At 34.9% G+C, this 15751-nt stretch overlaps 2 protein-coding genes and 1 non-coding gene across 3 annotated transcripts; 1 reads left to right on the top strand and 2 right to left on the bottom strand.

The window, feature by feature from the left end:
* Window positions 1–427: 427 nt before the first annotated feature.
* Window positions 428–4687, bottom strand: LOC149597243 (hepatocyte growth factor-regulated tyrosine kinase substrate-like). Its single transcript, XM_089861110.1, has 7 exons — window positions 4258–4687; window positions 3559–3643; window positions 3321–3483; window positions 2696–3259; window positions 2243–2501; window positions 1698–2171; window positions 428–1464 (listed from the first exon to the last, which is right to left on the bottom strand). Exons 1-7 carry the CDS (start codon window positions 4685–4687, stop codon window positions 1229–1231), a joined length of 2211 nt encoding a protein of 736 aa, XP_089717236.1. The 3' UTR covers window positions 428–1228.
* A 1798-nt stretch (window positions 4688–6485) lies between these two features.
* LOC149597244 (uncharacterized) lies at window positions 6486–11213 on the bottom strand. Its single transcript, XM_089861161.1, has 3 exons — window positions 10728–11213; window positions 9777–9879; window positions 6486–9064 (listed from the first exon to the last, which is right to left on the bottom strand). Exons 2-3 carry the CDS (start codon window positions 9828–9830, stop codon window positions 7466–7468), a joined length of 1653 nt encoding a protein of 550 aa, XP_089717287.1. The 5' UTR covers window positions 9831–9879; window positions 10728–11213; the 3' UTR covers window positions 6486–7465.
* Window positions 11214–13326: 2113 nt separating this feature from the next.
* Window positions 13327–13398, top strand: TRNAQ-CUG (transfer RNA glutamine (anticodon CUG)). Its single transcript has one exon. It is a non-coding gene; the product is annotated as a tRNA-Gln (tRNA).
* Window positions 13399–15751: the final 2353 nt, after the last annotated feature.

Raw genomic sequence — 15751 nt, forward strand, 5'->3', positions numbered from 1 at the left:
TTGGAATACTACATTTAGATTGAATTAAACCGTAAAATAGGCTTAATTTTTGTGAAATAACGAATGAAACGGATAAAATAAATCATATTTAATTGTATAAATTCATAAAAACATAATTAAGCTTGTTGGTTTTCAAATGACTGAACATAAACGCAACCCCATTTCAAACTTCCCACCACAACGGTTCGCATCATCACGTGCCTTAATCGACCAATTAGCGTCCACCTCCCCCTAAAGATGAAATCGTGACGTCATGTCTCACCGAGATCGAAGTTTAATAAAAGCGTGAATAATTCCTTAATATTTTAACGCGATTTAATTAAGTTAATTGTGGTTAATTATCGCGTATTATTAAAAAAATATTGTGCGTATTGGTAATTATATATTAAGTTGAATATAAGTCCCATAAATGAAATGCAAACGTAAATAGGCGCTATGTGTTATATTTTAATGATATTCATTTTGCTACATAACATTTTTTTAGCCATTTGAACCCATTTCTTATATAAACTTGGTTTGGTATTTTATTTATTATTTACATTATTTACAATAATATATTGCAAATTATATTTCTTTTAAAAACTGACCGGGTTTCATTTAAATCTTTGGTGTACAATTTAATAATTAAAATAAAATGAATTTAAGGCAAATTTCTAAAATTTTCTTTTTAAAATATGGCGAATAATGCCCTAAAAAATATGGCTCCTCTTTTATTCAACATCTCTATTAATATTAATTTAATATAAAAAATGAGATTAAACTCCCCAGATAATTCAGGTAAAATTGAGGTTTCTTTGGTTTCATTTAATCTTAAATCGGTTATAATATTTAAATATTTTTTTTTGTGTGCAAGTTAGTTAAATATAATTTATTTTTCTTTTAAGATTCCATTTCGATTAATTTTAAAATTAATTTAAATTTATAACCGATTTAATTAATTATTTAAATGCTTTAAACGCGCGTCTTACTCAGCTATATTATTATTATTATTATTATATATTGGTTTGTTATTTATTTTCTTTATTAATATTTTTTGGTTAAAGTTAATTCTACTCCCCTATTCTGCAATTTAATTTTAATTATGATTAACATGTAATATATTTTTTACACCCCAATTGACAATTTTTCCTAATTTAAAAAAAAAAAAAATAAAAAATACAGATAATATTTAAAATTACTTACTTATATTATAGACTTATGGTACGCTGGTTTTACAGTCTTAGAAGGTTCAAAAATCCCTTTTATTAAAGCGCCTGTCTAGCCAGTGTTGATTCTGATATTCTCCACCTTGATGATTGACAGGAGGAGTGAGAGGAGCCATTGGTCCCACCATTTGTTGAGGAGGAGGTCCTTGAGGTTGGGCTGGATGAGGACTACCTTGGTAAGGTGGTGGTCCCATCATTTGAGGGGGCATTGGTCCACCCTGAGACATGTGAGGTGGCAGCATTTGAGGTCCACGCATTCCTAAGATATAAAAAGTTAACACAACTTTTGAGAAATTGATTGTCCCCAAGTTTTCCAGGTTTTCCCCCATACATTTCCTTGAGTTTTCCAGGTTTATTCCCCAAATATAACTTACTCAAACCTCACAAATTTCCCTGCGTTATTTTGTCAACTATTTCCCTGAGTTTTCTAGGATTTCCCTGAGCCCTCTAATTAAATATACACACTTTCCTTCAATCAACATTTAAACAAACCTTGTATATATCCTTGATAATGAGGTGGTCCCACAACTTGAGGCGGTGGTTGAGGAGGACCAGGAGGTTGATTCTCTAATGGTGGTTGGGGTCCATATTGTTGAGGTGGCAGTCCACCCATATGATGTTGAGGAGGGGCGGGGCCCCTTCCAACCTGATAAGGACTAAGCTGTCCTTGGTAAGGTGGTGGCATATATTGAACTTGACCAGGAGGCATGCGCTGTTCCCGCCTCAATTGCAAGTCTCGTTCTTGTTGCTGAATACGTTGCATGACCACCTGACGTTGATACTGCAAATATTCTTTCTTTTTCTCCCTCATGATGTCCAGTTTTTGGGCCATTTGAATTTGACGGAGTCTTTCAGCCTCCTCAGCTTCTCTTCTAAGCTTTTCTTTGTGTTCTTCTCTGAGGGCGTCCAGAGCGGTTCTTGTGTCGTGTATTCGGGCTATTTTATCTTGTAGGCCTTCAAAATAAACTGCAAAAAAGAAAAAATGAAATTTGTCAAGATCGGCAACGAGTCTGATCTTGAAATTGAATTATAATTACCTCTGCGCTCTTCCAAATCTAGAATATTCTTCATTAATTGGGAATGCGTGCTTGTTATGTTGATAAACAACGATTGAACCAGGGTATCATTGCAAATCGGTCTTCCACGACTAGCGTTGCTTTTCATTCTATTCACAAAAATCTCCAAAGCTGATTCTAAGTTATCAAAGTTATCAACTGGTTCTTCATCCTTTTTAACGCTAGAATGCGCAGTTGGTTTAGGCCTACTCTCAGTTCGAGTTTGATTTCCGCCAGATTTCTGTAACAAAAATATAGCTAAAAGTGAAATAAATGTCAACGCCTTTAAAACAAATAAGATAAAGTTCCTGACTTCAGAGATAATGATACTCATTATTTACAATTAAGATAAAAATAGATATTTTTTTTCATCCCCTTATCAAAGTTATTGATTTGATCTTTAAACAATTAAGAACAAACAAATGCAATTCTTACAGCCTTTTCTTTCGTTTCGGCTTCAATTTTTGAGAGTGCAATTGCCAATTGCAAGTCATCTTCTTCCCTCAATTCTTGTTCAGTTTTCCCAGCGGAATTTTGAGTTGAATGAGGAGAAGAATGATTAGAATTGGTTCCGGAACTGGTAGTTTTGGCCCCGGTGGATGATGGAACTGTTCCTAAAGGCTCGTTTTTGCTCAGTTTCTCCCAACAAGAATCGCAAACTCTAACTTCATTTTCAAATCCAAATTTGAGGATAGGAATGGTTCTAGCCGAGCATTTTTGGCAGAAGATTTGGCCACAGTTTGTGCAGTGATGTTTACACTTGAAGGTATTAAACCGAATCCTACAATGATGGCAAACGTCTCCTTCCACCCAATCAGGAGCAACATCAGCGGCAAACATGGCGTCACTCTCTTTTACAACTGGAAATTTAAGGCCTTCTAATTTCGTGCAATTGACAGTATCCTGTACTGGCCTAGAACTGGGCTCTTGACAGAAAGCTTGGGCCCATGTTTGAATTAACTCCGAAATTTTGGCTTTATCAGTCTCGTGGGGTGTAGACTATAAGAATAGGTCATTGGCTATAGGTTAAAGACTATAATTAATCTTGGATAAAGCCTACTTTGTATAATTCGCGCAGTTCTTCAATAAACTGCTTAGAGGCAATCTCATTACGGCAATCTGGAGTACCACAGTTTTTAACAATAGATTCTAAAACTTGGAAAGCGTATAAAGGTACGTGGGGATTCTGAGCGGACAGTTTTTTCATGATAGCGTCCTTAGCCCTAATTAATAGTTAAACCTAATTAATATTTAGGCCTAATTGTAATTCCCAAGGTTGGTTTATTATGGCTACATACGGGACATCCTGCTGCCTTATACAATCACATATGTTCATTATTGAAGCCCAATCTGGTTCAACTAGATGAGGACTCGTGGCAGCCTCTAAAATTAAGAATAAGAAAACCTTTTAGAATTGCGCGAAAAACCTTTTGGAATTGCGCGAAAAACCTTTTAGAATTGCGCGAAAAACCTTTTGGAATTGCGCGAAAAACCTTTTAGAATTGCGCGAAAAACCTTTTGGAATTGCGCGAAAAACCTTTTGGAATTGCGCGAAAAACCTTTTGGAATTGCGCGAAAAACCTTTTGGAATTGCGCGAAAAACCTTTTGGAATTGCGCGAAAAACCTTTTGGAATTGCGCGAAAAACCTTTTGGAATTGCGCGAAAAACCTTTTGGAATTGCGCGAAAAACCTTTTGGAATTGCGCGAAAAACCTTTTGGAATTGCGCGAAAAACCTTTTGGAATTGCGCGAAAAACCTTTTGGAATTGCGCGAAAAACCTTTTGGAATTGCGCGAAAAACCTTTTGGAATTGCGCGAAAAACCTTTTGGAATTGCGCGAAAAACCTTTTGGAATTGCGCGAAAAACCTTTTGGAATTGCGCGAAAAACCTTTTGGAATTGCGCGAAAAACCTTTTGGAATTGCGCGAAAAACCTTTTGGAATTGCGCGAAAGACCTTTAATCTATTTATTTCGAAACAAATTTCTCAGGTTTATACCGTGGATGCCGACATCGGCACTGGCGACATCGGTACTGGCGACATCGGCACTGGCGACATCGGCACTGGCGACATCGGCACTGGCGACATCGGCACTGGCGACATCGGCACTGGCGACATCGGCACTGGCGACATCGGCACTGGCGACATCGGCACTGGCGACATCGGCACTGGCGACATCGGCACTGGCGACAGCGGCACTGGCGACAGCGGCACTGGCGACAGCGGCACTGGCGACAGCGGCACTGGCGACAGCGGCACTGGCGACAGCGGCACTGGCGGCAGCGGCACTGGCGGCAGCGGCACTGGCGGCAGCGGCACTGGCGGCAGCTGCAGCTTTTTTCGCAACTCTTTTTTGGTAAGCCCTTCTGTTTTGTGCTGATTTGAGTTCTTTGGCTTTAATGGCAGCTAATTTTTTTGCCTCTTCCATTGATGTCAATAACTACATAAATATTAAAATGAAAGACTTAATATTTAGACTATTTTAAAGCAAGTTAACGAAAACAATTATAATATTTAGACTATTTTAAAGCAAGTTAACGAAAACAATTATAATATTTAGACTATTTTAAAGCAAGTTAACGAAAACAATTATAATATTTACACTATTTTAAAGCAAGTTAACGAAAACAATTATAATATTTACACTATTTTAAAGCAAGTTAACGAAAACAATTATACCTATTATCGAGGTAATTAAAATTGATCTTCTTACTTACTTTAAAAGTTTCCGAACCAATGGCGAAAAATGAGCTGAAAGTTGAACTGCCCGGGTGACGGATCAGCTGATTCAGCTCTGGAGTCTGGCGCCTTAGCCGGCCCGCGTTCTTGTTTTATTACATCGGCCGAAAATTCTGCGCAGACTCTATTGACAAGGGTCAAAACGTCCACCAAATTTAAAATACGGTTTTTTCAATGGGTTAATCGTCACACCGTTTAAATCAGGTTAATTAAATTAATTGGAAAAATAAAATTAATTATTGAATAGAAGTTTAATTCCTATTTACTGACTTAATTATTATTAATAGTACTTAATAATTAAATTTATACTGGAAGAATCCGAGAGGTAAGTGTCCTAAGCTCCTATTTCTACTCCACTCCAGTATATCCTCTTTGGTTTAGGCGCGATTTCCCGGTGCGTTCAGTGCAAATCAACGTAGTTACCGAATCGTAATTAGCTTTTAAAAATAAATTACCGTAATTAAATCTATGACTAGATAACTCATCTCTTATCAATTATTAAAATTAACATCAATATTTACAGAATGAAAATATTTAGAAATATCACGTGACTAAAATAATATTAAAGCTACAAATTTCAAATTATCCTTGACGTAGAAGTTTATCACTGGAAGTTATTAGTATCAACGGCGTTTATTATCTGATTTTCTATTTGCCCGCGTTCTTGACGTTGACGTTCGCGTTCGTCGGCTTCTTGCAGGATGTCCTTCAAGTCGTGAATGTAGTCAATGGCGTATCTTAGAGTTTCAACTTTGCTAAGCCTTTTGCCTTTCTCCTTTCCTTCTAAGGGCAAATGACTGCGTAATTGTTTGGCCTGAACTGAATAGTGTACGTGGGAGTGGGATTATGGGTGGGTTTTTAAATACTTAAAATTAAATTCTAAATTTCCTTGAGAAAATTATATTCTAAATAGGTACAATGTATATGGCATTAAATTCAAGTTTAATTTTAGATTGAATTAAACCGTAAAATAGGCTTAATTTTTGTGAAATAACGAATGAAACGGATAAAATAAATCATATTTAATTGTATTAATTCATAAAAACAAAATTAAGCTTGTTATTTTTCAAATGACTGAACATAAACGCAACCTCATTTCAAACTCCCCACCACAACGGGTCCCATCATCACGTGCCTTAATCGACCAATTAGCGTCCACCTCCCCCTAAAGATGAAATTGTGACGTCATGTCGTACCGAGATTGAAGTTTAATAAAAGCGTGAATAATTCCTTAATAATTTAACGCGATTTAATTAAGTTAATTGTGGTTAATTATCGCGTATTATTAAAAAATATTGTGCGTATTGGATAGCTGACATTCGGGGCTACATTTTAATGGTAAGTTTGGTTTATTTTGATATCTATTTAGACAGATTAAATTAAGTTCATATGACAGGTTAGGCTTAGTAGATGAAATAGGCCTAAAAATAATTTTTTAGATGCAAGTAATTATATTTAAAGTCCCATAAATAAAATGCAAACATAAATAGGCGCTATATGTAATATTTTAATGATATTCATTTTGCTACATAACATTTTTTTTAGCCATTTCTTATATAAACTTGGTTTGGTATTTATTTATTTATTTACATTATTTACAATAATATATTGCAAATTATATTTCTTTTAAAAACTGACCGGGTTTCATTTAAATCTTTGGTGTACAATTTAATAATTAAAATTAAATGAATTTAAGGCAAATTTCATATAAATTTTCTTTTTAAAATACGCGCGAATAATGCCCTAAAAAATATGGCTCCTTTTTTATTTTTTATTAAACATCTCTATTAAATTTAATTTAATTTAATTTAATTTAAAAAATGAGATTAAACTCCCCAGATAATTCAGGTAAAATTGAGATTTCTTTGGTTTAATTTTTTTAACGACTTATTTTTAATTAGTAATAATGTTTAAATTATCTTAAATCGGTTATAATATTTAAATAATTTTTTTTGTGTGCAAGTTAGTTAAATATAATTTATTTTTCTTTTAAGATTCCATTTCGATTAATTTTAAAATTAATTTAAATTTATAACCGATTTAATTAATTATTTAAATGCTTTAAACACGTGACTTACTCAGCTACATTATTATTATTATATATTGGTTTGTTATTTATTTTCTTTATTAATATTTAATATTTTTTTTTTGGTTAAAGTTAATTAATTCTACATATAATACTCCCCTATTCTGTAATTTAATTAATTTTAATTATGATTAACATGTAATATATATTTTTAAAGCTCAATTGACAATTTTTCCTAATTTCAAAAAAAAAAAAAAAAAAAAATAGATATTATTTGAAATTACTTATTTATATTATAGACTTGTGGTACGCTGGTTTTACAGTCTTAGAAGGTTCAAAAAAATCCCTTATGTTAGGTAGCAAAATTTTGTACCTTCTAAGCCTGCAAACAGACGCCAGAAAAATTGTCGACGGAGTTAGAAGTCTATAATTAGAAGTGTTCTACTGGAAAGTTAAGGTTAAAGGAACAGGTACTGCACTATTGTGCCTCGTTTTTCTAACACTGTCATCCAAAATACTTGGATTATTGGATGAATTTGATAAAGCGGCTGTTTTATCAAAATCAATAGTGGCATACCCCTCGGTAGGATTTCCGGGTGACCCGGGAGGTGATAACCCCAAATTAGGCGTAAGTCCAGTGGCGGGGGGCGAACTGGCGGTCACTTCATTCATATCAGTCGACGGTTGACTGTGATTCAAGTCCAAGGTTATATAATTGACCCTGGGTTCATCTTCCAATAAATCGGGGCAGGAGGCGTCGGTCATTTCTTCTTGACCTTTAACCCCTGGTTCGAGTGGTTCCATCGTCGGGGGTGAATTTAAATTGGCGTAAAAATGAACGACTGGGCTTTTAGGGATGGTCGGTGACGTCACGGTGTTACTTCTAGAGATTTGGGGCGTTCCCCCGACCCTATTGGTCGAATTTTTAGCGGTTATCCCGGCCGGTTCAGGCGTCACATTTTCGTAAAATCTATTATTGTCCTTTTGTCGTTTAGCAGCCGAATTTTGTTGTTCTTGTTTAAATAAATCGTCCAATCTCGCGTAGTTTGTGTTCTGGTCAACGTAAGCCATTGTTGAAGGGGGCGGGGCTAAACAGGGTAATTGTCCGTTGACGTAAAAGGGGTCGCGTGACGCAGCTGTACCACCACCACCACCACTTTTCTCGGGTACCACGACGACGCTCGAATTGACGTATTGATGCGGTAATGACGCTGCTACAACTGGATTGGGAACCACCGCCGACGTCACCGCAGCCGCCCTGGTCAAGGCGGTACACGCGCTACAAGAACACGTACCACTGACCGACGTGGTTGGGGGAACAATACCACCAGGTGGATTATAAATTCCGGGTAATGAATTACGCGCCGGGGATACCGCGATGTTATTGTTAGTAACGATTATGGCTTCCCCCGGCGCCGTTACCGCATTTGGAGGAGGTAATTGACCAGGTACTTGTTGCACCGATTGCATGGACCCCAATGATCCGCTACGTGGTTGGCTAGCCGCCACAGCCGCCGATATTCCAATTGGCTCCAAATACCCCACGTTATCCACGGACATGGGCGCCGGTAAACCACTCGGTAGTAAGGGACCAGTAGGACCTATGGTATTTCCGATTGCACCGACACCATTGGACACTAAAGGAGGATTGTAACTAGCCACCGTGTTGCTTGAAACCGAATTGGGCATGGTTGGCATGCCGAAAATGCTACCTAAACGTTCGTCCGTTGATGGTGACGTCATCATAGCCGATGACGCGTTTCCGGTTGCTACGGCGCTGCTCCGACATTGAATAAACTCTTGCACCGTATTGAATAGCGTCTCGGCTTGACGACATTTGAAGGCGTATATCCCGGGACCCGTGGGGCAACGCCTCCCACTTTCGAATGAAAATAACTCCGCGTCAAACCCGTACCGACGTAAACAACGGAGTGGCCAACGTATGGGGGTTTTACCCTTTTGGTGCAATACAAGGTCAAGACGCGTCACTTCGATTTTACCAGGGTTCAGTTGGTTTCCGTGGTCATCTACGTTCCATACCTTTAATAGGATTTAATATTTATATATAGATAGTTTATACAGACATGGAGGATTCATACCATTTACACCCAGAAGACCGGGCTGGCTACCTGGAGGACAAAAGCAGACAGGGTTTTGTCCTACAGGTAACCAGCCCGGCCTCCTGGTGTAATTGGTATGAATCCTTCATGTTTGTATAAAATATCTATTTGGGGGATGTAATCTAGCTACTACAGTCAGTGACTTGGTGGGATTTTAACACGACCAGATAGTACAAGCCAATCAAATACTACCACTACTATAGGTTAATCATAAGTTTATAAGATATGTTATGTTCCATAAGTTTGTTTAATTAATCTCTGGTCATGACAAACTGAAAGGCTTGTAATTTTGAAGCGAGTGAGTGAGTGAGGTAGGTCATAGATTCGGGGAGGTAAAGAGGCGAGGGAGGGGCTGGTGAGTGAGGTGGCGCTGCTGTCAAATTTGGGCTTAGTAATGCGGACTAAATAGGAGTGCCTATATGGAATAGGTCCTAGCTGCAAAATTAATTAACCACCACCGAATGTACTTAGAACTTCAATTGACTCGCTCCCCCTCGTTCTCCTTCTCGAACTACTTATCTCTCAGTAGCATTACGAACGTGTATAGGTGATGTCATACTTATGGCGAAAATCTTATAAACTTATGGTAGGTACAAGCCACACAAATACTACTACTATAGGAGGTTAATTACCTGAAAAAAGCGGGGATTCGTGTCTCCAAAATGCTTTGAAAAGACACAACCCATGTCTCGCAAATATTTGTCATCAACGCGAAATAATTATGTACAACTCCATCTTTGAATAATTAAAAAAAAATAATATTTTTAATTAAGACTGAATTAATATAAAAATTAACTATATTTTTTATTAATTATTTAATTATTAGTATTCAATAAATGTGCTTGAGAAATAAATATAAACCTATGATTAATATTATTTAATTAAACTAATTTCTTAAGTTTAAACAACTTTTAAAATTTAATAGCGACATTTAATTTAGTTAAAAAGGCGTAAAAGATTAATTAAATTGTACCGGTTATCCCACGAGATCCTTAAAAGGTCAACAGATGCTTTGCGTCTCTTTTAAAAGTTAATTTAATACTTTGCCCTTTGACCTTTCGTCGTTATACTCGCGCCTGAGCTTTAGAGCCTGATAAAAACCTTGGGCCTTTTCATGCCCCCCCCCCCGTTAAGGCCCTAGTAAACCTTTCCTTATAAGCCTTGCCAATAATACTCTTTTAGTGGTTTAACATGATAATTATTAAGTTTATAACTTTGGAGAAACCAAGACGCTCAAAGACTATACACCGAAATTTTTAATCAAATTATTTCTGTTTTTATTAAATTACCCCAAAAATACGTTTTTGTTATTTAACAGAAAAACTATACAGTATAATGCTCTCAAATACTATAGTTAAAAAGCGGGATGAATAAACATATTTGATATATTAGAAATGGAACAAGACACTCAAATACTATAATATCAGAATTTTATTTAAAAGAGATGAAAATAATTTAATATAAATTATTAAACCTTAATTTTAACCTAACCTAACCTTAATATTCTTAATTAAATTTAAATCTACGTAATATTATATTATGGTTATAATATTATTTATTAAAAATAATTAACGTTTACTTACCATTTAATTATAAATTGTTGTCCTAAATCGAGCACCAATAATGAAATATTTCGATGAAAAAATAGATCTATTATTATTTTAGAATATTCTATCGAAATATTCTAAAGAATATTCTGTTGAAACGTCGCATCATATTTCTTTTACAAAGTTCTCATCGTATGTAGAGATAAATAAAACCGTCTATACCCAGCCAGGCTAGATGCAATTTTTTTTCTAGCATCAGTTCAAGCGATGACGTGAAATTCTTTGAATATTCTATTATATTTAACTATTTACTAATTATTATATATATAAAAATTAAGTTAATTACTGTGTTTTTTCGATTTGGTTTAAGTTAACTATATATATATTTTTCGGTATTACAAAATAAAATGTTTTATCGGGCCTAAAAACACTCGCGGTTCGGCGAGTACGGCGCCATTTCGCCTTATCCCTTCGACTATTCTCAGCGATTCAGGCCTTGCCTTGGTTAGTGTTAGCTAGGATTTGAATGCGCGCGCAACCTTGGGCCCCGGACAGAAACCGCCGCTGCCACATAAAGTGACGTTTCCTCTCTCTTACTTAAGACACGCCCATATTCTTTTTTCCTTTTTTTTTTGGTTTTATTTATTTTTTCAAATTACGTTTCAAGGGTGCTTAGTATGTTTAGAAATCAAAATGCCTCTGAGTCTAATCTCTAAGTTATAAGTTGTCAATATTTATTTAAAATGGTTTTTCTCAAGCGTGTTTGAATAATTGGTAAAAATTAGTTAGTTTAATTCCTTAAACTTAATTAAAGTTACGGTGCACTAAATGAGCTTTATTTTAAACTTAATTTCATCAAAATCGGACCATTTTTAAAGAAGTTACGTTTAAAAAATCGGTTGGAAACAATTTATTATTTAATTCATTTAAAACTTAATTAGAATTAACTTATAACTATCAATTAAGACGGAGCACTAAATGAGCTTTAATTTAAACTTAATTTGATCAAAATCGGACCATTTTTAAAGAAGTTACTTTTGAAAAATCGGGGGGAAACAATTTAACGTTTAATTAATTTTAAACTTAATTAAAATTAACTTATAACTATCAATTTATACGGAGCATTTAATTAGCTTCATTTTAAACTTAATTCGGTCAAAATCGGACCATTTTTAAAGAAGTTACATTTGAAAAATCGGGGATAGAAATTTAATATTTAATTCAACTTAAACTTAATTAAAATTAGCTTATAATTATCAATTAATTTTATAAAAAATATGGATCATTTAATTAGCTTCATTTTAAACTTAATTCGGTCAAAATCGGACCATTTTTACAGAAGTTACGCTTGAAAAATCGGGGATAAAAATTCATTGTTTAATTCAACTTAAACTTAATTAAAATTAAGTTATAATGATAGATTAATTTTATAAGAACATGGAGCATTTAATTAGCTTTATTTTAAACTTAATTCGGTGAAAATCGACCGGTAAATAAGCGAATTAAATTTGAATATTGAAAAATAGGCGAAAATAGACCTAAGAGGACCGCATGTCGAGTATTTCCCACACAAAACATGAATGAAATAGTCGGCTTGTTTGAGTCTGGGAATGTTTCACCGCGGGACTCCACGTATTTTTTTTAGTAATAGTAACTTTCTTTAACCCTCAATGTCAGTCTTACTTGACCATAAACCCTAAGCATATTGACAATATCAAGGGCTGTACCTACAGACAAGTGCGATTGACTTTAAAAATATAATAATTTTTTTTAGCTAAGGAGAAAAACACCTGCCTTTAAATCGGTTCCCACAATACACTTGACTATGGTGGGAAATAAGTATTGTAATTTTGACAGTAAGAAACTTAAAGGGAGGGTGAAGTGATATTTTTTAAATCGATTCTAGTACTAATTATAAATTAATTTATAATAATATAATTAAATAAAACATAATAAAATTATTATAAAAATATAAAATATAATTTCAAATTAAATAATTAAATTTTCCTTAACGGATGGAGGGGAGGGTTACTTCATCTCTCGCTTTTTCCCCCCTAGCGGGGAACCCTCAAAAATTTCAAAAAAGGACCCACCGTCTTTTGATTCTTATATGGTATGAATGGTTATTTTTTTCTTCGGGCGTCGTTTAGATTCAGGGACCGGAAGTGACCAACCACCGTTGACTGCTTTCGGTGTATTGTGTTTATTATTGCCCTTTTGACCCCCCTTCTTTTCCTCCTTCTAGAGAAACACCCTAGAAAGAATAGAATTTACCTGTAAAAGGTGGAGGTGATTTTTTTACCCAATTTTATATTTTTTTATGGTTACACTTGGGTGAATGTTGGTTGTATGTACACTTTCACATGTTAAGTGCTTAGGGATCCTCTATTAATATCGTCTGTTACTAAGAGTTTAAATTTATGAATGGCCCCCAACTGCATGGGGTTCAGTTTTGCATCTCCTGCATTTTTATTCAGATGTGGAACCAAATCCAATGGAATACTACAAAATGGTCAATTTGTTGTTAATTTTAATGTATGTTTGTTTGTTAGATTAGATTTAATTTTAATATTTTGTTGCTATTATTCTAAACGTTTTAGGAATATGTACGTTATTTTGGCGAAGGAAGTGCATCGGTCCCATGGTGTAATGGTTAGCACTCTGGACTCTGAATCCAGCGATCCGAGTTCAAATCTCGGTGGGACCTGATCTAATTTTTTTAACATTTATATTTAACTAAACTTTAGTTTTATTTAATTTTAATTATTTCATAAAATACCCATAATTATTGCAAACAGATCGGCGTTTTTAATTTTAGTTAAAAATCTAGAAATTTAATTTCCTTATGTTGCCACTAGGTGTCAGCAGTTTAGCTTTTCCAGCGATCCGAGTTCGAATCTCGGTTGGAACTGATTTCATTTTTTAACATTAATATTTCACTAAACTTTAATTTAATTTAATTTTAATTGTATTATAAAATACCCATAATTATACTATATAAATCCCCGTATTTAATTTTAATTATAAATCTAAAAATTAATTTAATTGTTTCGCTTTTACGCCACTAGGTGTCAGCAGTTACTTAATCGGCCGTTTATTTTCTTTTCAGTTTTTCCCGCGTTGTATTTGAAAAGTTTCATGCCGGTATCACGTGACGAACGGTAGCCAATCAGCGGCTTTATACTCGATAAAGATGATTAACGGTCTGAAGTTGCATTTTCACCAAGAGTGACAGGTCGCCGCTGTCATGTGTAACGTTTTAAACTTCACTAATCGCGTTAATTAAAGTTAATCAGTAAAAATAATCACTATAATCGGAAAGCTGAGAAACCGAGCTACAATTTGATGGTAAGACATGTTTATTTATTATTAATTTTAATGATGAAATTGCGTCCAGAAATAAATTAGTTTTTTGGCGACCTTGACCGTGATTAGCATAATGGTTTGCCCCGGGGTCGAAGCAGCTGCGATAAGTTCTAAAGTAAATCCCAACTTTTAATCCCGATTGAGGTTAATTATGACTATTTAATTAGCGTAATAGATACCTTGGAATATCTAGTTAATGATAGTATGATTTAGGAACCTCTAAATTTAATTTTAGTGTTCAAAATTGAGCATTTAAGTCTAATCTAATCAAACTTAAATTAGGTTTCCAATTTTTCTCGGGATTTTCTTTTGGTTTTTCTAATAATGTAGAAATGGCAGGTAATGATAAATCTCGTAGACTTAAAGCGTAGGTGATCGCCGGAAGTGCTATCCTTTCACCAGAATTTTAGTTAATAACTTCGGATAGTCTCGATAGATGGCGCTACGGGTTTTATAAACTCCCCTTTTTGGTTTAAAGGGATAGTATCACAATTTTTTTCTTTCAACAGGTGGAAATTAATTACGGATTAATGGGTATAGAGTGCTGTCAGTTGTGACGTCAGATCCAAGGTTAAACGTCACGAGTCTGCCTTTAGCAATGGGCGGCCATGACAGTTACCGTTTTTTCTTTATGGGAAAACAGCATGGGTGACGTCACACCGTCGCTTCTGACAGCACTCTATTATACGAACTGTGACTCTTTGTGCGTGTTATTATACGAACTGTGACTTCTGGATATATGACGCTGTCTTCCCTGGTGTGTGAACATCTGTGACCAATGGATAATTACGCGAACTTTGGAGTTTTACCGCGGGATATTGTGAACTTTTGCAACCAATGGATTATTACACAAACTTTGGAACTTTACCGCGAGATATTGTGAACTTTTGTGACCAATGGATTATTACACAAACTTTGGAACTTTACCACAATCATCGCTACATATTGCGAACTTCTGGAACCTCATCTGTATTGGGTAAGTGTTGATATATTTTCATTTATTTGTAATGTAAGCTTACCATTTGTTTTTGTGACGTAAATTGTGGTGACAGATGTTTCAGGCTTACATACTTGGTTTCAATTTTTATTTACACTGTTCGCGCCAAAACAATATTTGGGTACTAATAAAACCAAATTTCTTTATGGCAACACTGTAACCCCTCCCCCCCTTATCAGTTAGTTCATCGTTGTTTATGAGCGTTCAATTGTTTTAGGGATAGGAATTTTAACGAGATATGATGACAATAGATTTGATATTTAGTTAATAGACCCTATAAACTGTACTTCGTGACTAGAATCACGAAGCTGCCAATTCATTTGATCACAGTATGGAATTCATTTCATAGTTCTGTGAACCCGATATATCCTGAAACTATACATATTTTTAAATACTTTTTCTTGGTCGTTACAAGTTTATAAGTAACTATTTTTAAAGGAAAAGTGTATTAACTTTTTTTTTAATAATATACTGATTTAAAGGATTTAAATTAAATTAATACGCTTGGGTTTATGATTCTTATAATTTAAAGGGACTCCAAAGAAAGCAGCGGCGCGTGGGTAAAAATTATTTGAAATACGTCAGAGGTACCACGTGACCCAGGGGAGGCGTAGTTTTAAAGAAAGTTCTTTTTATTTCAAAAACCTAACTAGCACTGCGTTTAATTGTCGCTGCTGTCTTTGGATCTTGGTGTCAC

The sequence above is a fragment of the Phalangium opilio genome, unplaced genomic scaffold (assembly GCF_054372755.1).
Source record: "Phalangium opilio isolate 3A_F unplaced genomic scaffold, DU_Popi_V2 ptg000369l_1, whole genome shotgun sequence".
Taxonomy (NCBI): Eukaryota; Metazoa; Arthropoda; class Arachnida; order Opiliones; family Phalangiidae; genus Phalangium; species Phalangium opilio.